We start from the raw sequence: 22,731 nt of genomic DNA, 5'->3' as shown, positions 1-22,731 counted from the left end.
GCTGAGCCCCTGGAAAACCTCGGGGGGTTGGAACTTGGCTGATGGGGGATGGTCCTCAGGGATGCGGGATTCTGGCCAGGTTGGGAAGAGTCGCCCAGGAGCTCTCGGAGTGGGGAGCGCGGTGCCAGCCTGGCAGGAATTCAGGCAAGGATTCCTCTGGGATGGGGGAGCCCGGCTTGTGCCCAGCCCTGCCCGCAGGCTCTGTGTCCAGCCTGGATTGAGACCCACGCTGTGACTGTAGGAGCTCTAAACGACCATCCTGGTGCTCATGGATGCAGCTGGAGTGAGGATTTAGGGCCTCCTTCCAGTGTTCCACAACCCAGGTCCTTCCTCTGCACCACTGAGGATGAGCAGGGCTTAACCCCCCATTCCCTTAATCCAGGTGGGACCCTGAGGGGCAAAGCCCCCCCCAACTCGCCTGGAATCTCTCACCTGTCTGGAACTCATCTGGAATTTTGTAGGACAAATCTTTCTATCCTCCAGCTCCTGCTGTCCAGAGGGACTGATGGTATCTCAGGCCGCCCTGGGATCGGTCCTCGTTTCCAGCTCTGACAGGAGGCAGGAAATGAGAAATAATTGAATCAGTTCCTACAAATTGGTTTGTCTTGGATCCAGTCTGAGGGATGGGGAAGGGCCTGGGCTGTGTCTGAGGCTCAGTCTCCAGCAGAGCAAGGTACAGGATTTCATTAATAATTACAGCCCCAGGTGCTGGGAGCAGGAGGAAGGTTGATGGGATGGGCTGCTCGGAGGTGGTAATCCCAGCCCAATTCATCAGATCCTCTGGGGTGTTGAGGGCTTGTAATAACCTGAGTGGCTTTGGGAATTCTGTCAGTGGTATTTATATCAGGAGATCAGAAATTCATCAGCCATCAATGCCCAGTGGTGATGAGGGCAAGAACAAAGCAGAAATTTATATTTTTTTGGCACTTTCTGAGGATTTTTGTTGCTGCTGGTTCTCAGGTTGTCTCTCCTGTGCTGTTGTAGAGTTTTGTTGCCTCAGGAAAAGAGGGATGGGGCCGCTGGGCTTGGTTTTGTTTGCCACATTTCAATAGAGCCAGAGGCTGTTAGGCTCCCGTGCTGTGGAAATAAACCCAGCCTCATTATTAATTATCGTAATTACATATTAGGAGCTTTCCCTGGGGAACTGGGCCTTGCCTGGGGAGGTGTCAGACTCGTGGAACCATTTGATTCCCCTCTGAATTCCAGCAGAGCCAAGGATGGATCCCAGAAGGATCAGCTGGTGGGAAACTCCCAGGATGGTGCCAGTGAGGACAGGGATGTGCTCCAGCACCTCGGGAATTGCACAGCCCCAGAAACCTCAGAGGGCTCGGCTGCTGCTGCCAGTCCCACCCTGGGAAGGGCTTGAGATCCCAAACGGGGATATTTCTGCTGGAAAATCATCCTACTGCTCCCCACCAGCTTCTCCTGGAGCATTTCCTGGAGCTTCTCCTGGAGCATTTCCTGGAGCTTCTCCTGGAGCTTCTCCTGGAGCTTCTCCTGGAACTTCTGGAGCTTCTCCTGGAGCTTCTCCTGGAGCTTTTTCTGGAGCTTCTCCTGGAGCTTCTCCTGGAACTTCTGGAGCTTCTCCTGGAGCTTCTCCTGGAGAATTTCCTGGAGCTTCTCCTGGAGCATTTCCTGGAGCATTTCCTGAAGCATTTCCTGGAGCATTTCCTGGAGATTCTCCTGGAGCTTCTCCTGGAGCATTTCCTGGAGCATTTCCTGAAGCATTTCCTGGAGCATTTCCTGGAGATTCTCCTGGAGCTTCTCCTGGAGCATTTCCTGGAGCTTCTCCTGGAGCATTTCCTGGAGCTTCTCCTGGAGCTTCTCCTGGAACTTCTCCTGGAGCTTCTCCTGGAGCTTCTTCTGGAGCTTCTCCTGGAGCTTCTCCTGGAGCTTCTCCTGGAGTTTCTCCTGGAACATTTCCTGGAGCATTTCCTGGAGCTTCTCCTGGAGCTTCTCCTGGCACTGGCAGCGGGGTTGTCCAGGCTGTCTGGTGAAGGTGTTTGTGAATCCAGTGTTTGTGCTGAGTGAGTTGTTCCATCATGTGCAGGATGCCAAGTTCACATCCCAAATCCTCTGAAATCCAGGTCCTTCCTGTTATTGCAGGGTGTCACAGGGCCGGCCCTCGGATGGGGATTGGGGTATTGGGAACAACAGGCAGGGTTTGGGATGTTCTGCCATGGATGGGTATTCCTGGCACGGGTGGAGGAGAAATCCAATATTTCCTGTGGAGCCAGAGCTGCTGGAAGGGGAAATGTTTGGGTCTGTGTTGCTACGGAACAAATGCTGGGGATAAACACAGATCCTGAGCAGCACCCCTTGCCAAGCCCTGGGTGGGTTCAGCCCCTTCTCAGAGAGGGACAATCCCCAGGGAGAGCTTCTCCAGCCTGTGCTGCTGGAGAGGAAGTTTTCTTCCCTTTCATCATCTCTAAATGAGCTCCCATGGAGCTCCCAAAGCTGAGGGAGCAGTGGGAGGAGACAGGCAGGAGGTCACTGCCAGAGCATCCCGGCCAAATCTTCCAGCAAAACTTCCAGGAAGAGGAGCTGAGCCCCCGTGGGACAGGAGGGAAACAAAAGGATGTGACAAAGCAGACAGAGCCCAGAGGAGGGGTCTGGTCTGAGCCAGTTTTGTGGCTCATTTGTACAGAAAAATCAGTGTTTCCTATTCTATCCCTTAATAACAACAGGGTCAGCATTGCTGGAGCTGGCTGAGGCTGAGGGGAAGCTGGAAATGACCACAAATCCTTGGATTACTCCCCGGGGAGAAAGGAATTGAAGCTTTTGAAGTTTGCTTGAGTGAGGCAGCGGCACCAGGGAAATCTTTTGGTCATAGGAAATACTTCACAAATTAGACACGAATTAGGGCTGGAAATTCCCTTCAGTCACTGGGAGCACTTGGGGTATTTAAGGGGATCCCTGGCCAGAGAGTGAGGAAACCCAAGGATCCTGGGGGATCTGTGGCCACCAGCACCAGTGAGCAGGGGCACTGGGTCTGGGCAAGGGTCTTCAAGTCCCTAATTTTATGAAAACAAGCTTGGATTCAAATAAATTCTATTCCAATGCCATGTTCTGTAGTTCTGACTGCAGTTCATGTCTCACCCACTCCAGTGAGTGCCAAAAGGTTCCTCATTTCCCCTTCCAGGCATTTAATGATAAAACACATTTGTTGATGTTAAAAAAAAAATAATGGAAATTTGGAAATATCACATCACTTGGAATTATGGAATCATGGAATGGTTTGGGTTGGAAGGACCTTAAATCCCACCCAGTGCCAACCCTGCCATGGCAGGGATACCTCCCACTGTCCCAGATATTCCAAGCTCCAATGTCCATCCTGGCCCTGGGCACTGCCAGGGATCCAGGGGCAGCCACAGCTGCTCTGGGAATTCCAGCCCAGCCCCTGCCCACCCTGCCAGGGAACAATTCCCAATTCCCAATCTCCCACCTAGCCCTGCCCTCTGGCAGTGGGAGCCATTCCCTGTGTCCTGTCCCTCCATCCTTGTCCCCAGTCCCTCTCCAGCTCTCCTGGAGCCCCTCCAGGCCCTGCAGGGGCTCTGAGCTCTCCCTGGAGCTTCTCTCCAGGGAGCACCCCCAGCTCTCCAGCCTGGCTCCAGAGGGGCTCCAGCCCTGGAACAGCTCCGGGACCTCCTGTGGAATTGTTTCCATAACCGACCTCAATGCAGAACAATTTATTCAGGAAATTTAGGATCTCTTCAGGGTAACAAGTGCCACAGAGACCCTGAAGTGAGACCCTGCAGGGAGGGCAGAGTGCTGGGAGTAAAACCCTGGAATAAGGGCAGGAGTCAGAGGCAGGATGGGTGGCAGAATAAAACCCTGGAATAAGGGCAGGAGTCAGGGGCGGGATGGGTGGCAGAATAAAACCCTGGAATAAGGGCAGGAGTCAGGGGCGGGATGGGTGGCAGAATAAAACCCTGGAATAAGGGCAGGAGTCAGGGGCGGGATGGGTGGCAGAATAAAACCCTGGAATAAGGGCAGGAGTCAGGGGCGGGATGGGTGGCAGAATAAAACCCTGGAATAAGGGCAGGAGTCAGGGGCGGGATGGGTGGCAGAATAAAACCCTGGAATAAGGGCAGGAGTCAGGGGCGGGATGGGTGGCAGAATAAAACCCTGGAATAAGAGCAGGAGTCAGGGGCGGGATGGGTGGCAGAATAAAACCCTGGAATAAGGGCAGGAGTCAGGGGCGGGATGGGTGGCAGGGGGACGAGAGCAGCCAGGAATTAACGAGCAGCAGCAGCGAGGGCTGCAGGAGCTGTCTGGAGAGCCGGGGTGGCCGTGTCACCCCCAGTCACTGCTGTCACCTCTGGAAGGTGCCCAGTCCATCCCGGGCGGGCGCAGAGCTGGGAGCGGGGCCGGTTATCTGCAGGGATTTCTGCGCCAGACTTCCCCTGTGAATATTTTATGAATCAGCTGGATGAGTCGCTGGTTGTTTTTTCCTTTTTTCTCTCGTGTTTTGTTCTGTTCCTGTTTGATCTTCCAAGGGAGCTGCTGGAGCAGTGCCCAGGGCTGAGGGTGAGTGCTCACAAATGTGAACTTTTGTGCCGTGGTCCAACCTGTCTGACTGCTGCTGGGGAGGCAAAACCCGCCCCAAAGAAACAGAAAAAAATGGAATTAAATGTGCTGGGAATGTAACCTGGGACAATGGTTGGAGAAATCTGGTTTGGAGGAACTGGGTTACACTGGGAAATTATCCTTACCGGTGAAGAGAGTACGTGTTGGCAGAGCTGAACACTGTAACCATAAGGACAATACACAGATATTTAATACAATACATAGATATTTAATACATTCACAAGTTAAAGATCTGATACTAAATCTGAATATTTTTAAACAAAGTATGTTCATTGGACTTTCATAGCATGTGGAAGCATGTTTCATTCAGATATTATGGTTTCATGACATTGTAGTGTAGGTGCAGGTATGTGTAGCTAAATGATTAATTTCAAAAATACAGCGATGATGTAGCTATTATTAAAAAATAGTCAATAATATATGAAATATAGAAAAATATTATCTTATAATAAATATTTATGTATTTATTATAAACTATAATATATATTTTATCATATAATATATATTAACATATATTTTAAAATCTATCTATGATGAAGCTATTATAAAAATTATATCTAATAATAATAATATATAAAAAATGTAAAATATAAAATGTATTACACTATAGCTTTATTATAAAATACATTTATAACACAAAAATATAATAATATATAACATATAAATAAATATATATTGAAAAAATATTGTTCTATATTTATTATGTAATTTATATTTATAGCGTTACATATATATTATCATAATATACATTTTAAAATGTAGCTATGATGCTATAGCTATTAATTGCCACAGCAATTAATCATAGCTCTGTGTAGCTATGATTAATTTCAAAAATGCATTAGTCCAGAGTTATTATCAGCTTACTCTGATAGTGCACAATTTTGCATCAGCAGTGATGCAGCTTTGATTTATCCTCAAAACATCCAAAAACCATCAAAAATGGGCCTGCAGGGGTGGAGGCAGCGACCACCAGCCCCCGGCATTGCAAACCCTGCAGCGGCTCTGTGCTGCATTTCTTCTCCCCGCTGCTGTCCCTGTGCTGTTGGAGCTTGGGTTAATGTGGGATTTGGGTTCTGCAGGAGTTTGGGTTAATTTGGGATTTGGTGTTTTGCAGGAGTTTGGGTTAATTTGGGTTTCAGGGCTTTGCAAGAGTTTGGGTTAATTTGGGATTTGGGGTTTTGCAGGAGTTTGTGTTTAGTTTGGGTTTCAGGGCTTTGCAGGAGTTTGGGTTAATTTGGGATTTGGGTTCTGCAGGAGTTTGGGTTAATTTGGCTTTTGGGGTGTTGCAGGATTTTGGGTTTAGTTCGGGTTTCAGGGCTTTGCAGGAGTTTGTGTTTAGTTTGGGTTTCAGGGCTCTGGAGGAGTTTGGGTTAATTTGGGTTTGGAGCTCTGCAGGGGCTGGGTGAGGGGTTTGGGTTAATTTGGGTTTTGGGGCTCTGCAGGAGTTTGGGTTAATTTGGGATTTGGGGTTTCTGCAGGATTTTGGGTTAATTTGGGATTTGGGGTTCTGCAGGATTTTGGGTTCATTTGAGTTTTGGGACTCTGCAGGAGCTCTCCCTGTCCTCAGGCAGTGGCTGGGAAGCTCCTGCTTTGCCTGTCTGCTCCTAAAATTGGATTTCATGGGAGAAGCCCAGCAGGGACTAATTAGTGCGTGCACACAATCAGTGCAACCCCACACTTCCTCACGCTCAGGTGGCTGCAGCTGGGCACCTGGCAGGGACAGCACGCTCACATTGAGCTGAAATCCTCTCACCTTGCTCTGCAATTCCATTTTTCCCTCCTGCTCCCCTCTCTGACTGCGTTTGAGCCACGGTTTGCATTCTGGGGCACTGTGGGGCTGCCTGTGTTTTGTGGGGTCTGCAGTGGCAATTATTCAATGATTTCAGCATGGATATGACAATTCAATGATTTCAGCATGGATATGACAATTCAATGATTCCAGCCCTAATGAGCAGGGCTGTGATTCCACCTCTGTTAGAGCAGAAAGTGCCACGGCCCCAAACGGAGCCAGTCCTCCACTCGGGCACGGCGCTGACAGCAGCTCATGGAACTGTTTGTGCAGCTTTTTTTTATCCTGATTTTGCAGCTTTCCATCCGCACCCAGCCCTTGCTGGCACTCAGGGTCCCCCCTGGACACCCCTGCAGGGGCAGCTCCAGGATCAGGGATCAGGAACAGGATCAGGGATCAGGCAGAGGGATAAGGAATGGGATCAGGGATCAGGATCAGGATCAGGGATCAGGAATGGGATCAGGGATCAGGAATCAGGGATCAGGCATGGGGTGAGGGATCAGGAAATGGATCAGGGATCAGGAATCAGGATGAGGGATCAAGAACAGGATCAGGGATCAGGAATCAGGGATCAGGCATGGGGTGAGGGATCAGGAACTGGATCAGGGATCAGGAATCAGGATGAGGGATCAGGAAAAGGATCAAGGATCAGGCACAGGGGGAGGGATCAGGCACGGGATCAGGGATCAGGAATGGGATCAGGGATCAGGCACGGGATCAGGGATCAGGCACGGGATCAGGGATCAGGGATCAGGGATAGGATCAGGGATCAGGCACAGGATCAGGGATCAGGGATAGGATCAGGGATCAGGGATAGGATCAGGGATCAGGGATAGGATCTGAAATCAGGTACAGGGTGAGGGTTTGGGAACAGGGTGAGGGATCAGGATCAGGGATCAGGCCCAGGATCAGGGATCAGGCCCAGGATCAGGGATCAGGCCCAGGATCAGGGACCAGGAAGAGCATCAGGGACCAGGCACAGGGTGAGGGATCAGGGATCAGGAACAGGATCAGGGATCAGGCACGGCTGCTCTGGAGCAGCTCCTGCACTCACAGATCCTCCACACCAAAATGGAGAAATGCCATGGAAAGTCCTTCTCTTCTTGTGTTTTTAGCCCAGGAAAAGCTCCTAGTGTGGATTTGGGTTGTTGGTGGATGGTTTCGGGGATTCACCCCTCTGGGGACAGCTCTGTGTGTGACAGAGGTGTCAGTGCCTTGAGGGTGGGTTTACAGCTGCAGGCAGTGGCCAGGGAGGTGCTTTAAAGGGCGAATATTCATTAAATCCTCGCATTTGTGCAGGGGACACCTCCTTGAGGACATTGTCCATCTTCCTTTCATGATGAGCTGAAATTTTCCACTCCTTGGCTGCTCTGCAGCTCTCAGGATAACTGTCCATAAAACCCTCTCCCCATCTTGACCATGCCATGCCCTTCTCCAGACCATCACCCATCCCTGGACCTTTTCCTGTCTGTCCTCCAGAGCAATCATTCACTTTTTGTGTGCCTTCCTCCCAAATTCACCTCCCCATCCACCCCCTTCACCCATCACCTGAGCTTGGTTCTCTCCCAGTTCTTCTGGTTTGTTGGCACCATTTGGATTTCAAAGTGGGAAAAAAAAAACCCAAAAAAAACAAAACAACCCTGAGCACAGTGATGGGATCACATCAGGAGAGATTTCCGTGGATTTGGTGGCACTGCCCCACCCCTGTCCTGGTGTTCTGCCTGCTCCCAGGGCAGTGCTACAGGCAGCAATTCCTGTGGGGTTTCCCCGGGAATGATGGACTCTGCCAGTGCCCACGTTTTGTAGGGAAGCTGGAAAATCACTGATCTGCTTCTGGGCAGTGCCCTGGCCACCCCTGGCCGTGGCTCAGAGGAGCTGGCATGTCCCACTGAGCCCCAGTGCCACCGAGTTGTGCTGGCAGAGCTGCGGGCACAAGGACAGCACTGGGGGACACTCCCACTTTATTGTTCCCCACTCAGAAATGTGGAAAATTGCCTTAGGTAGAGTCTGAGCTCTGGGACCCACCAGAGACAGGATAGAAAACAGAAAAGGTCACTTGGTCCTGGGTGATAACTCTTGGTTTGGGTGTTTTGCATTTTGGTGTGGGTTTTTTTTTTTTGGTGGGTTTTTTTTTTGGTTTTTTTTTTTTTTTTTGGTTTTTTTTTTGTTAGTTGCTTTGGTTTGAATTTTGGTTTTTGGTTTTTTTTTTTTTTTGCAATACCATAAAATTCTTCCTCCTCCTCCTGTCTGTGCTTGAATTCCTGCAGAGAGAAAGTGAGCAGGATGCATTTATCCCATTCATTCATGGATTTAGGGTTTCTTCCTGGATTCTGCAGTCGTGGTGCACAAGGAGAGGGGACAGCAGAGCTGCCACCTTGGGCACCCCAAAAGCAGATTTTAGTTTGTCAGAATCCCTTGGGAAGACATCCTGAAGGGCACAGGAGTCCAGGAATCCTTCCAGAGGGCAATCCAGGAATCCAGGAAAGCTGGACATCCTTCAGGAGGGAAATCCTGATTGAGGGCATGGTGATGGTGACAGTCACCCCTGCTCCCCGTGGGGTGTCCCTGGTGGTGACAGTCACCCCATGGGTTGTTCCCAATGGTGACAGTCACCCCGTGGGGTGTCCCAAATGGTGACAGTCACCCTGCACCTGATGGGGTGTCTCTGATGGTGACAGTCACCCCATGGGGTGTCCCTGATGGTGACAGTCACCTTGTGGGTGTGCCCCTGATGGTGACAGTCACCCCTGCTCCCCGTGGGGTGTCCCTGATGGTGACAGTCATCCCGTGGGGTGTCCCTGATGGTGACAGTCACCTTGTGGGTGTGCCCCTGATGGTGACAGTCACCCTGCTCCCCGTGGGGTGTCCCTGATGGTGACAGTCACCTTGTGGGTGTGCCCCTGATGGTGACAGTCACCCCTGCTCCCCGTGGGGTGTCCCTGATGGTGACAGTCATCCCGTGGGGTGTCCCTGATGGTGACAGTCACCTTGTGGGTGTGCCCCTGATGGTGACAGTCACCCCTGCTCCCCGTGGGGTGTCCCTGATGGTGACAGTCACCCCGTGGGGTGCCCCTGATGGTGACAGTCACCTTGTGGGTGTGCCCCTGATGGTGACAGTCACCCCTGCTCCCCGTGGGGTGTCCCTGATGGTGACAGTCACCCCGTGGGGTGTCCCTGATGGTGACAGTCACCTTGTGGGTGTCCCTGATGGTGACAGTCACCCTGCTCCCCGTGGGGTGTCCCTGGTGCCGGGGCTCACCCAGCTCCCACCCTCCCCTGCAGTTCCACTGCAGATCAGCAGGCTCTGCCTGTAAGGATCCTTTATTGCAGCCAGGGAAAAGCAGATTTTGTGCCAGCTCCTCCCAGGTCCATACCCAGCTTTGTTGTGCCTTGTTTGTCCAGGGCAATATCCCTGTCTGGAAAATTGGGATGCTGGCGTGGTTCATGATGCTTTTAGAGACCTGGGGATGGCAGGTGTGGGGTTTGTAAGAGAATGCCTCTGCCCTGCTGGAGCTTGGCACGAGCGAGGGGACATCTCGGGGTGAGTGTCTGGCCTTGAGGACACAGCTGTGTGTGTCATCCTCAGTCCCAGGGATCCCACGGGAAAGGCTGAGGAATTCTGCTGCACACTCCTCTTCAGAGCGGTCATCTCGTACCAGGGAGCTGTGAGGAAGGCAATTAGCGACCAGTAATTAGTGGCACTGTGAGAGTTAGACATTTATCCCTGATCTGGCACATTTTGCAGGAGACATAAAGCAGAAATGACATCAGTTAACCCCAGGGCAGCCTGTCAGGAATTTCCCAAGGATCTAGCCAAGCCAGATGAGTGGACAGCCTGGTCAGATGAATTGTGCCATCAACAAACCCAAAATCTGACACCAAAGGCAAAAACTCTGGAGCTTGACTCAGTTCACTTGCCAGGGAACCAAACCCAGCAGCTCAGGACAGGGATCAAATATCCCATTCCTGTTCTTGTGCACCCAAAATCCAAAAAGCAAACAAGGGATTTTATCAAATGTCAAAACCAGTCGAGGAAATACTTCTTCAGTTGCTGTGAAAGCCTCCAGGGCTGGTCTTTGATACAGCACCGAGCTTCAAATAATGAAAATTCACAGAATTAAGGCTAATTTAAAACATTTTATTAATGAAAATGTAACTACTGTGCCCAGGCTATGACGAGCAAGGTCACATCACCAAAGCCTTTGCAGGACAAGGTAAAATAGTGGAGGAATTTTAAAAAAAACTTAAAAAAGGAAGCAAGGAGGGAAGGGGTGATTCAGCCCAGCTGTGAGCAATGAGTCCCCCAGAAACCTGCTCTGCCTCCCCGCCTGCCAAGCACCAAACTTCCTTCCCCCTGGCTGTCCAAGGGTTTATCCTGTGGTTTCCAGCCACATGGAGATTTTGGATGTGGCTCACAGCACCGAGGGGAAGAAAAAAGAAGTGTTTGTGGCTAAAAATGATGCTGGGGAATTTGTAGCAGCCGATCCCGAGAGCTGAACCTCCTCCAGGCTGCGAGGGAATGAATGCCTCACGGGTTTGGGTTTCAGCTGGAGGGAAGGAGCTGAGACAAAGCCTCCTCCAGGTTTGTGTTTTCCCACTCTTGGGTTTCCTGTGCCTCCTGACGGGGATTTTGGGCCCATTCTGGGGCTGCCGGGTGACAGCAGCACCCCCGAGGCTGTGCCAGCTCCTCCTGCTCTGAGGAGGGTTCGCAGCGCTGGCCCCAAACCTGCAGAACACACCAAAGAACCTCTCAAAAATGCACCAGAGAGCTGAGTTTTGATGTCTGTGTGTGCGTTTGAAAGGATTGTTCCCCAAATCAGTGTCTGGGCTCGTGATCACCATTAACCCCCGCAATCCAAATCATTCCAGTATGGAGGGGAGCGTGGCACTGCAGGCTGAGAGCTAAGGATGGGATTAGGAATTCCTCAGGGCTCTGGAAGAGAAACCCAGATCGCCCCTAAAAATGGGATCAGGAATTCCTCAGGGCTCTGGAAGAGAAATCCAGATTGCTGCTAAAAACGGGATTAGGAATTCCTCGGGGTTCTGGAAGAGAAACCCAGATTGGTGCTAAGGATGGGATCAGGAATTCCTCAGGGCTCTGGAAGAGAAACTCAGATTGCTCCTAAAAATGGGATTAGGAATTCCTCAGGGCTCTGGAAGAGAAGCCCAAATTGCTCCTAAAAACAGGATTAGGAATTCCTCAGGGTTTTGGAAGAGAAGCCTAGATTGGTGCTAAGGATGGGATTAGGAATTCCCCAGGGCTCTGGAAGAGAAGCCCACATTGCTGCCCAAACCCCAGCTGTGGCTATCCCCAGCTCTCTTTGCCACAAACCTTGTGCAGCAGGGAAGGTCCCGTGCCCGGGGTAAATCCTCACACGGAGTGAGCTGTGCCTGATTTATGTTTCTGATGCAAATCATATGGGCACAGGAGCAGGGAAAATGGGATCACATTGAAGGAATTATGTCCATAAATCTACTGCAGCCCTCAGAGCAGGCAGATGGCATCTGCAGAGCCTCCTCTGGGTTATGGCACTGTCACCTCCTGCTGTTTTCCTCTTTGCTTTGGTGTTCCTTGAGATGAACTTGGTTTTCTCCCCTCTCCCTGCCTGTTTTCCACGTGGTCTCCGGGAGCTGTGGGGGAATATCTGTGCTGAAGCCTGGCGGAGTGTCAGATAAAGTGCAATGCCTAATTCCAGATTAAACCACGTCTGTTCTAATGCAGCCCCAATGGCTTTAATGGGGCTGAGGAAGGGACGTGCAAACATTTCCATGGAGGGTGTAATTAAGGGCAGTGCAGGTACAGGGCTGATAAAGGAGCAATTCCAGGTTTTAAATGGCCAGCTGGTTCCCTGACAGGCAGGAAGGAGGCAGAGAAGGAAGCCTGCAGTACAAACCTGAACAGAAAAAAAATCAGGATTCCTGATTCCTTTTGCTCCTTCTGCTACTTCAACGTGGGCTGAACAAAGGAGGGACATGTCCCCTAACAAATGTGATCCCTGGAATCCTTTAGGGTGAAATGGAGAAAACTGGGAATACTGGGATGGAGACCGGGGCACTGTGTGAGCTCTCCAGACACCAACTCAGTCCCCTCTGGCCAGATAATGAGGACCTTGTGATGATTGGGGTTTTTAGGGTTTTTTGAGTGGGTTTTGATGGTTGGGAATGGCCCGATGGGGTGGCATTGCTTTGACTTCAGTCACAGCAGATTAAATGAAGTATTTGGGGCACCAGGTGACCCTGGTGATGATCTAGAGAGCTCCTGCTGATGCTGAAGGGCAGAAACACAGACTGTGCCCCCACACGGAGCTGTTGGATGCCAAAGCCTGGTTTGTGCAGACTGGGGCTGTCTGAACACGGAGTTTTCCTGTCTTTTCTTTAATCCGTGTCCAAAGCTGAGCCCGTGACCTCACCCCTGAACTCAGGAGCAGCTCATCCCCCTCTGAGCATCTCCCACAGCTCTGAGCAGAGCCAAGGGGCTCAGCCAGGGCTGGGAAGGTTCAGTCCCACTCGCTTCCTGCAGCCAGGAGCATCAGCCTGAATTTCAGCTGCAGCTCCCCCAAACACCCCCACGGAGCTGGAACTGCCTGGGCTCTTCCTGAGGGAAAGGAGGAAAGTGTGGGGAGATCCAGGGGTGCTGCAGAGGGGCTCACCCACTCTAACCCCATCCTACAGGCAGCTGGGAGGGTTTTCCATGGGTGCATCCTGCACAGGCCATTCCCATCCTCTCAGTTCTGGGCTGCTCTTTGTGTGGGTTTTTTCACTCAGTTTGAAATGACCCTTATTTTTCTACATTGCAAATACGTAAGTTTTAGTATTTATTATATATTCACTTACTGAAGCGCTCAATCTATTCCAGTGCAGCTGTTTCTGTTCAAGTTTCTCCTCAGTCTGGCTGCTGTTTTCTCACCCTTCTGGTTTGGACTAGGCTTCACTGGGAAGACACTAAAACCTGACTGATGGGGTTGGATGCCTTTGGATCTCCTATTAAGAGGCTTTAGACAGCCTGATTTTTCCAGGGTGGATGTTTGGAGATTTCTGAAGACCAGACTTAATTCCTCCTGGGTAGAAAAATGACTTGCAAGAAGTGCCATGCTTCAAAAATTTGGCCTCTTTAAGATCTGAGGGGAGCAATTTCATGTTGCCTTATTCTTCTTGTGCTGCAAGTACAGGAAATTGCAGACTTCATTTGCTGAGCAGCAGGAGGCTGAAAGATTTGTCTCAGTCTTATAAAGGTTTTTCAACCCCCCCATCCTGCAGCCTTCCCCATGCACTAATGCCTGGACAGAAAATCAAATATATAATGGGAAGGAAGGATGACCAATCTCATTCTCTGGGGTAAACCTAAATGGTGATCCTGTGCCAAAGATAAGAGCCTGGAGTCTGCAGTGCTTACATTTAGTGGTAGCACGGTTTATTTATTTTTAAAAAAGGATGTTTTCTTCTCTTTGTGTCCATTCTGGGTGTCTCATTCAGGCTGTGCAGGGATCTCAGTGGGGCTGGTGGCATCAGTGACATCTCAGGGGTCTGCTGGCATCAGTGACATCTCAGTGGGGCTGGTGGCATCAGTGACATCTCAGGGGGCTGGTGGCATCAGTGATATCTCAGGGGGCTGGTGGCATCAGTGACATCTCAGGGGTCTGCTGGCATCAGTGACATCTCAGTGGGGCTGGTGGCATCAAGGACATCTCAGGGGGCTGGTGGCATCAATGACATCTCAGGGGTGCTGGTGGCATCAGTGACATCTCAGTGGGGCTGGTGGCATCAGTGACATCTCAGGGGTCTCTCGCTGCAGCCTGGGTGGGAGTTGTGTCCCAGGAGCTTTGCTGGGATGAGTTTTCCCAGCACCCTGCAGAGGCAGCCTGGGCATGTTTGGAGTGGCAGGGAGTGAGCGGCAGCTGGGCTGGGCTGGGCCAAACCAACCAGCCTGGCCTGAGTGCCCCAGTTTGTGTTTGAGGGTGGGGGACCCCAGCACAGTGAGGTGTCCCCGTGGCTCAGCTCAGCTCTGGGCTCTTGGTGTGCACAGAGCAGCAGATGGAGGACATGAGAACATCCTGGACACATCTGGAGCACACCTGGGTACGAGCTTTGGGTGATAATTCACATTTAGCCTAATTACCCAGAGCTACCAAACAGCAACCAAGACCTGTGGTGTCAAAAACGCTCTGAACTAACCCAGCAAAGTTGTGAGTTCTTCTGTTGAGGTGGGAATCTTCTTTTTTTTTTTTTTTTTTTCCCCTTTATCACGCCACCTGTTGCTCATAGGTACAAATCAAACGAAGAGTATGTGTATGTGCGAGGCCGTGGAAGAGGGAAGTATGTTTGTGAGGAGTGTGGAATTCGCTGCAAGAAACCCAGCATGCTGAAGAAACACATTCGCACGCACACAGACGTCAGGCCGTACGTCTGCAAGTACTGTAACTTTGCTTTTAAAACCAAAGGTAAGCCACAGCCAGCTCCCAGCTCCTCTGCTCAGGGCGGTGGCTCTGCCAGCTGCTGGGGGCACTGCAAAGGGCGAGGGAAGGCATTCCCAGGGGCTGCCAAAGCCCCGGAGCTGGAGGGAGGGGGATGAGGGAGTTGGAAATTGGTTGGTGTTTCCAGAAGAGAAGCAGCTCTGCCTTAAGCCAGGCTGCAGCAGAGCATCCCTGCCATCCTCCTTGTGCTTCTCCAAGTCCTGAAATGCAGCTTCTCTGGCAGGGCTTTCTGAGCAGAACCACCCCAGAGCGAGAGCAGGAGCTCCAGGCTCCTGGCTGAGCCCCTGGATCCAGGCTCTGGGGGTTTTTCCTGCTGGTGCTCTCCAGACCCGCCCATTCTCATCCTCTGCAGTTGCATGTGGCTTCCACATTCTCTGTATCACATCAATGGACCTTTTCCCTCAAGGTCTTCATCCCAGGACAGTGAGCCATCAATGCCACCAGGTGTGCTCTGCCACAGCCTCAGCAAGAGTGTCAGTGAGCTCTGGCAGGAGCCTGCAAACCACAGGCAAAAAAAAAGTCTATTCCAAGAGAAATGGGGCATTCCAAATGGGCCAGAGGTGCCCAGGTGCCTTTAACTTCTTGCAGGGGTCTGGCACCGTGGGTTGGACAAATCTCTGGTGGCAGCAAGTCTTGGGAGAAGGCAGCAGCAAGCGTGGGGCTCGGATTCTTGGTTACAGCTTGAGAGAGAACCGTGAGCTCAGGGAGCCTTTGGACAATGCCTCTGGGCACGTCGGGGGGTTCTGGGGGTTGCCCCACGCAGGAGCTGGCCTGGGTGACCCCTGTGGGTCCCTTCCAGGTCGGGCTGTTCTCCAACACTCGGTCTCAGTCTCAGAGGGTGGCACAGCTGGGAGGGCTCAGCACCCGGGAGGAGCTGGTGTCACCAGGCAGGGGCACAGCGTGGCTGTGGGGAGGGGCTCGGCGTGCTGCGGGCTCGGTGGCACCCGTGCTGGCCCCGAGGGGACAGGGCAGGACAAGGGAAGTGGCCGGAGCGGTGACTCGGGGCGGGCAGTGCCCGGAGCCGGTGGCTTTGCTGGGAACTGGCGGGGATTTCTGGGTGCCAACGTGCTGGTGGTCACTGGCACCGGGGCAGAATGGGAAGTGATACCGGGTTTGAGGCCAGATTCTCATGCTGCACATCCCAGCGACGGTTCTTCCTCCCCCTCCCATCCTGGAGCTGTTTCTGATTCATTTCCTTTCTCGTCCCCTCTTGCTTTGACTTCGTTCCGAGGTTTCCCTTGGAGAGCTGAGCCCGCTCAGCCTCTCCCATCACCTCACCTCACTCCCACCATGCTTCTGTCGGGCTTTTGCCCAGGATGATGGCATCAAACCATCCTCTCCACCACCTCTCTGGCTGCTTTGCTCTTCATCTCTGCTCCCTTGAGGGCCACGATCTGTCAGCTCTGGCCGCACATGGCAAACAGACACTTCCCTTCTTCTGCTTGGCATGGGCAAGGGAGCATGGAAATGCTTCCCTCCACAGAACAAAAATCATCAACACTCTGTTGGGATTTCAGTGGCAAAGTACCCGTTTGCCTGGGGGGCATGGAATGGGCAGAGCTCCCCTGGATCGGGGATTTATGGATAAATCCTTGCATGATGGTGACCTGGAATTGCATGAGAATGGCTCTTTGCTGGGAGGGGGTGATGGGCAGAGTCCTGGGCCGTGCTCAGGCTGCCCAAAAATGGGACAGAAGTTGTTTGGGGGGCACAAGGAGCTCTGGAAGAGTTGGGAGGGGTAAAGGGGTAAAGGGCAGAGCCCTGGGCCGTCCTCAGACTGCCCAAAAATGGGACAAAAGCTGGTTGGGAGCTCTGGAAAAGTGGGGAAAAGCTCTTTGTGCATTAATAAAAGCATCAGTGGTGATGGAGAGTCATTACCAACGAGAGTTTGAGATCGCTTGAAAAATCACCAGCAAGGGCAGGAAGAAAATCCTTTTTTTTTTTTTTTTTTTTTTTGCTCATGCCCCTGCCAGTGATTTTTTAAAGCAATTTCAAGCTCTTGTTCCTCTCAAGTGACCCGGAGGAGCGGGGGCTCGCGGGGCTGGTGTTTCCCAGCTGGTTTGGGGGGCTCTGGCTGCTCCCTGGGCTGGGGGTTTGGCAGAATGCAGAAGCTGCAGCTCTCCCTCCCGCCGGGCTGCGCTTGCACAAACACGCAGCTTTTTTAGAAATCAGCTTTCCAGAGTTAATTTTAGCCTTCAGCATCAGCTCCAGGGGGAGGTCTGTGGAGCTGGCTTCGTTTTGGCTGGGGTAGATCTCTCCAGCGTGATCTAATGCTCTAAACTCTCGAGTAGGCTGGAAGCAGTTAAATGGGGTTTTATTATTATTATTATTTTTAATGAGGAGCTTTATCTGGTTAAAATGTAACCTCACCCCACCACCCCTCCCACTCTAGGAAATCCATGTCTGTGTTCCAAGAACTGGGAAAACTTTTGCAACAGAAAATGCTATTAATATTTCCCCTTATTCACTCGTTTTCTGCTTTTTGTGCCTTTCTGTCACTGGAAGCAAAGCTGTTCCTTTGGCTTACAGAACCACAGGGAAAGTTTTTTTTATTATTATTTTAAAGCAAATCCATGAGATTAATTTTTTTTTTTTTATTTTTGGTGTGTGTGCTCACTTAGCTGATGGGAACAACAGCCTTGGGGATTTGGTTTGTAGAACTCTGTTTGATTTGGTGTTCCTGGAGCAGATCTAAAGGTGCCTCTTTAATGAGGTGTCTCTCCCTCCACTGCAGTGGGGCTTTGTGACCGTGGCCTCCAAGAGGGTCTTTAAAGGAGGTTCAGCAGCTTCTGCATTGTTTTCTGGGCAGGAAGGAAATGAAGAAAAAGCTGTTTTCCCTTTCAGGAAGGTCGGGAGAACTTTTCCCTTCCCCTCTCTCACCGCTGCTCGGGGTGAGCTGGGATGAGGGGCTGTGCTGGCACATCAATTCCCCTTTTCCAATTTTGTGTCCTCCTTCAGACCCACATCACCCTCTCACAGGGTCCTAATTGCCTCCAGTTTCCTCAGAAATTCGGGACAAAACGTTTGGAAGGGCTCTGAGTGGCTGCTGCTGCCTCTGCCTGGAGGTCGGGAGGGATGAGGAGCTGCACTTTAATTTAAAGGGAGCTGTGAAAGGACACGGTCCTGCTGGCTGGAGACACCCATTTCACAGTCTGTGCCACTCACACTTCCGAGACTCCAGACTGCTCAGCCAGAGCCTTCAATAAATCCATTTTCAGTTCCTTAAATCAGCCCCTGACAGCACTGAGGGTACTGCACATGTGAATCTATTAAATGTATTAAATTAAATGTATTAAATGCATTCCCCCCAGCCCTTAAAGGGCTGCACAGTTTGTTGTTATTGCAGCTCCAGCAGCCTGAGTCTCCTCTGGAAAGCACAGCTGGCAGAATTCCCTGCTGGAAGAACAGGGCACAGGGATGGGCACATCCCCAAAATACCCCCAGGGCCTTTGGAGGGGCTGGGCACCCCTGGGTGTTGTCCCTGTGCTCTGGGGATGTCACAAACGTCCCCTGGGATGGGGACAGAGTTACCCTGAGGGATTTCCTGCCTGGACATCGCATGGCATGTGAGGCAGGAGCAGAAAATGTCCCAGTGGTGCAGCCAGGAGAGGAAACACTGAGCAAAAGGCTCTGCAACTCCCCAGGCAAAGGGGAGAAAGTGCAGGAATCAGGGCTGGAAGCCTGGTGAGCTCCAGGGAAATATTCACAGGTGTTTTTTGTTGCCAGTGCAGGCATTAAAGGCTCAGCCTCACTGGGAATTCTGCTCGTTTGGAAATTGGCAAATCCTGGGTGCCTTTCTGGAATATCAGCTTTTGGCTGATGCAAGGTATAAGTCTGATCCAGGAAGTGGCTGATATTTTATGGCCTGGGTGGATACGAGCAGGCTGCATGTGCAAATTCACTCCTTTAATCCATATGTCAATAAGGATAAAAGATAATAATCAATTTTTTAAAAAAATTGAATTTCTCTGCCCACTGAATTCTGTAAATGAAAGCTTTCCTCCTCACAAAGTCTCACCTGGGGACATCAGCTCCACACCGAGACCTAAATCAAGGCCTGTGCATTATTTAAATCCCACATAAAACCTGTTTCAAGGATTTATTTGGGACACAGAGTATCAGTTATGGCTGGTATTCTGTGTGAGGGCATCCCCCAGAAAAATACCAGAATCTCAGAATGATTTGGGTTGGGAGGGACCTTAAATCCCATCCAGTGCCACCCCCAGGGACACTCCCACTGTTCTGGGTGCTCCAAGCCCAAAGCTCTCAGTGCCACCTCCAGGGATGGGCACTCCAAACCCCCGGCAGCCCCTGCCAAGCCCTGAGCACCTTTCAGTGATGGCAGAGGGACCTCCAGAGCTCCCTGAGAGCCCGAGGGCATCTCCACCCACACCCTCCTTCCCTTGGGTGGGCAGCCAGGCGGCTCCACTGAGTGCAGAGAGTCCCACACTGGCTTGGCTTGGGTTAGGAGGGACCTTAAATCCCATCCCATCCCATCCCATCCCATCCCATCCCATCCCATCCCATCCCATCCCATCCCATCCCATCCCATCCCATCCCATCCCACTGTCCCAGGAGCTCCAGCCCCAGTGTCCAGCCTGGCCTTGGGCACTGCCAGGGATCCAGGGGCAGCCACAGCTGCTCTGGGAATTCCAGCCCAGCCCCTGCCCACCCTGCCAGGGAACAATTCCCAATTCCCAATCTCCCACCCAGCCCTGCCCTCTGGCAGTGGGAGCCATTCCCTGGGTCCTGTCCCTCCATCCTTGTCCCCAGTCCCTCTCCAGCTCTCCCGGAGCCCCTCCAGGCCCTGCAGGGGCTCTGAGCTCTCCCTGGAGCTTCTCCTCTCCAGGGAGCACCCCCAGCTCTCCAGCCTGGCTCCAGGGCAATCTCCTCCTCCCCGAGGAGCTGCTGCTCTCCTTGCAAGTGCTTTCCAAACAGGAATGTGACAATTGTTCATCTTCTGAAGCCCTGGCTGTCTGTGTTACAGTGCTGCCTCCTGCCTCACTCATTCATTGGTTTTTTAGGGTTTTTGAGGGTTTTATTTGTTGCTGAATTGATCAGATTTAACAGCAGAAATAGAAGGGATCATCCCCAGCACAGGCAGGATCATTTCCCCAGGAATCTCAATGCTTCACCTCCCCACGTTCTGCTCTATCTCCTTAAAAATATGATAATGGCTCTTCCGAAAAAAAAAAAAAAAATTAATTTCCCTCATGAAATGTAGCTGTGAAATCACTTCTAGTCCCTATTAAGCTGCTTTAGGTGCTTTTGGAAGGCTGGAGTCACAGCTTTCTCCAAACAGCACAGGCATTTAAGCTGCTCTAAGTCCCACTAAGACCTCCCAGCATGGGCAGAGCTGAGGCAGCCGTACACATAGTTCTGGGCAGGCGTAATGGGAGCCGTGCTCACACTGCCCCTGCTCCTCCTGTGGGCTCACCATTCCCAGGAATTCCTCAGGGATTTTTTAAATATAGCCAGCTGATTTCAAATCTGGGAGGTTTTTGGTAAACAATCCCCAATAAGGAGCACTCACCTGCTTCGGGCTCAGTGAAATTCCTCTGCTATTTAAATCCAGCCTCCCTGCTGGTCTCTCTTGCTCCCTCAAAGATGTTTTTCCATGGTTTCCAAGGAAGCAGTGCTGTGTGGTTTTCTTTTATTTTTTTTTTCCTTTTTTTTAACTTGGAAGCCAGAACTCTGCAAGGCAACAAGTAGCTGTGAGTCTTCCCTTGTAGGATTCAGATCCAGCTCCCAGTTAGGCAAAGTGGTGTTGATTTGACTGGAAATCTGCCGAGCCTTTAATGCTGCCAGCGTTAATTAAGGGGTCTAAAAAAACACAAACTGGAAGAAGAGCCCTGATCAGATAAATATCCTTGTCCTACAGATTGCTCCCAGGGTGATCACTCAGCTTCTAGCCCACGGAAAGGAGCCTCCAGCTTTTAATTCCCTTAAAATAATGCAGAGGGGGCAGACGAGGCTCTGTCCTGCTGGGCCCCCCTTCCCTACAAGGATGCAGCATCCCTGTTTTGTTGGGATTTCTCCAACAAAATTTGCACCCAGAGCTTTGCAGGAGGATCTTGGCCAGCGGCTTTACTTGGTCTGACCAAGGGGGAGGAAGGGAGAGATGGAGCAGAGGGAAAAGGAGCTGGAGGGGAAGGAAACAAAGTTTGGGATGAGTTGGTCCTTTGGTGTGAATTTGTTGGCATTGGGGGCTGGGAAAGGAGGGCAGCAGCCACACAGTGCCCTGCCCAGGGACAGGAACCAGGACAGGAGGTGACACTGGTGGCTCCTGGCACATCTTGCCAAGCCCAGCAGCTGCTGAGCCCCAGCAGAGGGCCAGGAGGGCTCTGGGAGCCTCCTGCAGCTGCACGGGGACAGGGACACACTGGTGTGTCCAGCCAGCTGGCCTTTGGACACCTGAGGTGGCCACGGTGGTCTTTGGACACCTGAGGTGGCCACGGTGGCCTCAGAGTGCCACTGAGGACCTGAGTGCAAAGGCTGGCACTGAAAGCTCCCTCTCCTCGGGAGCTCCTGCTGCTCCCTCCTGGTGCCTCCTTTCCAGGGCTGGCTGTTGGTGGCACAGAGGATTTATGGGCAGCTTTGGGGGCACCAGCATGCTGGGGATGTCCCAGAGGATTTATGGGCAGGTTTGGGGCACCAGCACGCTGGGGATGTCCCAGAGGATTTATGGGCAGGTTTGGGGGCACCAGCACGCTGGGGATGTCCCAGAGGATTTATGGGCAGGTTTGGGGGCACCAGCACGCTGGGGATGTCTCCTCCCCACTCAGCTGGATCCCCACAGAGCCCCTGCTCACAGCAGGCACTGCTGGTGTTGTGTTGCTGCCCTTGGAGGGGCTCCAGGCAGGATTTTGGCCGAGCAGGGATGGGGCATTGCTGGGCTGCAGCACACTGACTCAGGCTGTGCTCTCGCTGCTTCTCATTCCCACAATGAAATTCCAGCTCCATGAGGCCACAGCTGGGACTGTGGATGGGTTTTTTTTTCATTTTCAGGCCATGGTGATTCACTGGGAGCAGAGGTGTCTGTGAGAACACACTCCTGGCTCACGGGGTGGGTTTGGGGCAGTGACAAAATTCCTTCTTTGGGGTGGGGAAAGAGGCTCTGGTTTGGAGCAGGGAGCTGAGCTGGGCTGAACTCATCCTCACACCTGAGTGTCCTGACCAGGGAGCTAAGGGCAATTAAACATGAGGCATAAAAGGAAAAAATCTCTCTTATTTGGAGCTGTTTTGCAGCATTCAAGTTATTAAACATCCCCTGAACCCACGTCCAGGTTGGGTGTCAGATACACAGGGATATAGAGTCAGCCTTTGTGTCTCGTGGTGTTTCCTGCTGGAGCTGCTCCATTTTGTGTAAAATGGGCTGAAATAAATAATCCATGGGCTAAGGAGAAATCAAGGTGGCAGCTGGGTGCTTGTGGCACTCTCTGAGAGGTGAGGGCACCACGGGTAACGCTCTGCTCCAGTGAGTAGTGGCTTTTTTTATCCCTGATATCCAGAGGATATCAGAGGAGGAGAGGCTCAGAGAGGCCCCTGTGCTCCCCACCAGCTCAGGGACTGGGCACCTCACACTGCAGGACCTCAGTGCTTGCTGGAGGTTGTCAGAAAGTGGGAGAATTCTGGTTTTCCTCTTTTTTTTTTTTAATTGTTTGGTGAGAAAACCAAGCCTGGTGCTCCTCAGTGCCCTCAGGTGTCAGTACAGCAAGGCTGGGGGCACAGCAGGGGATGGGAAATTCCAAAACTCCTTCAGCAGGGCCCAGGTTTCTCCTCATCATCCCATAAATCCCTGCAAGTGCCCAAGGCCAGGCTGGATGGAGCTTGGAGCACCCTGGGATGGTGGGAGTTGTCCCTGCCCTGGCACTGGATGGA

The 22,731-nt window shown here is 51.8% G+C and overlaps 1 protein-coding gene across 9 annotated transcripts in view; it reads left to right on the top strand.

Annotated features, from left to right (window-relative positions):
• Positions 1-22,731, top strand: part of HIVEP3 (HIVEP zinc finger 3) — a 287,982-nt gene that overhangs the window by 251,832 nt on the left and 13,419 nt on the right. For all 9 annotated transcript variants that reach the window (XM_021528378.4, XM_021528379.4, XM_077788482.2 and 6 more), the window contains one exon: positions 14,642-14,817. In XM_021528378.4, the coding sequence (XP_021384053.3) occupies positions 14,642-14,817 (176 nt within the window). The remainder of the gene's footprint in view (positions 1-14,641; positions 14,818-22,731) is intronic.

This window comes from Lonchura striata, chromosome 23 (genome assembly GCF_050655825.1).
Source record: "Lonchura striata isolate lonStrDom1 chromosome 23, ASM5065582v1, whole genome shotgun sequence".
NCBI classification, from domain to species: domain Eukaryota; kingdom Metazoa; phylum Chordata; class Aves; order Passeriformes; family Estrildidae; genus Lonchura; species Lonchura striata.
Note: the sequence above shows the minus strand (reverse complement) of the source record. Positions and strands in the feature narration are given on the sequence as shown.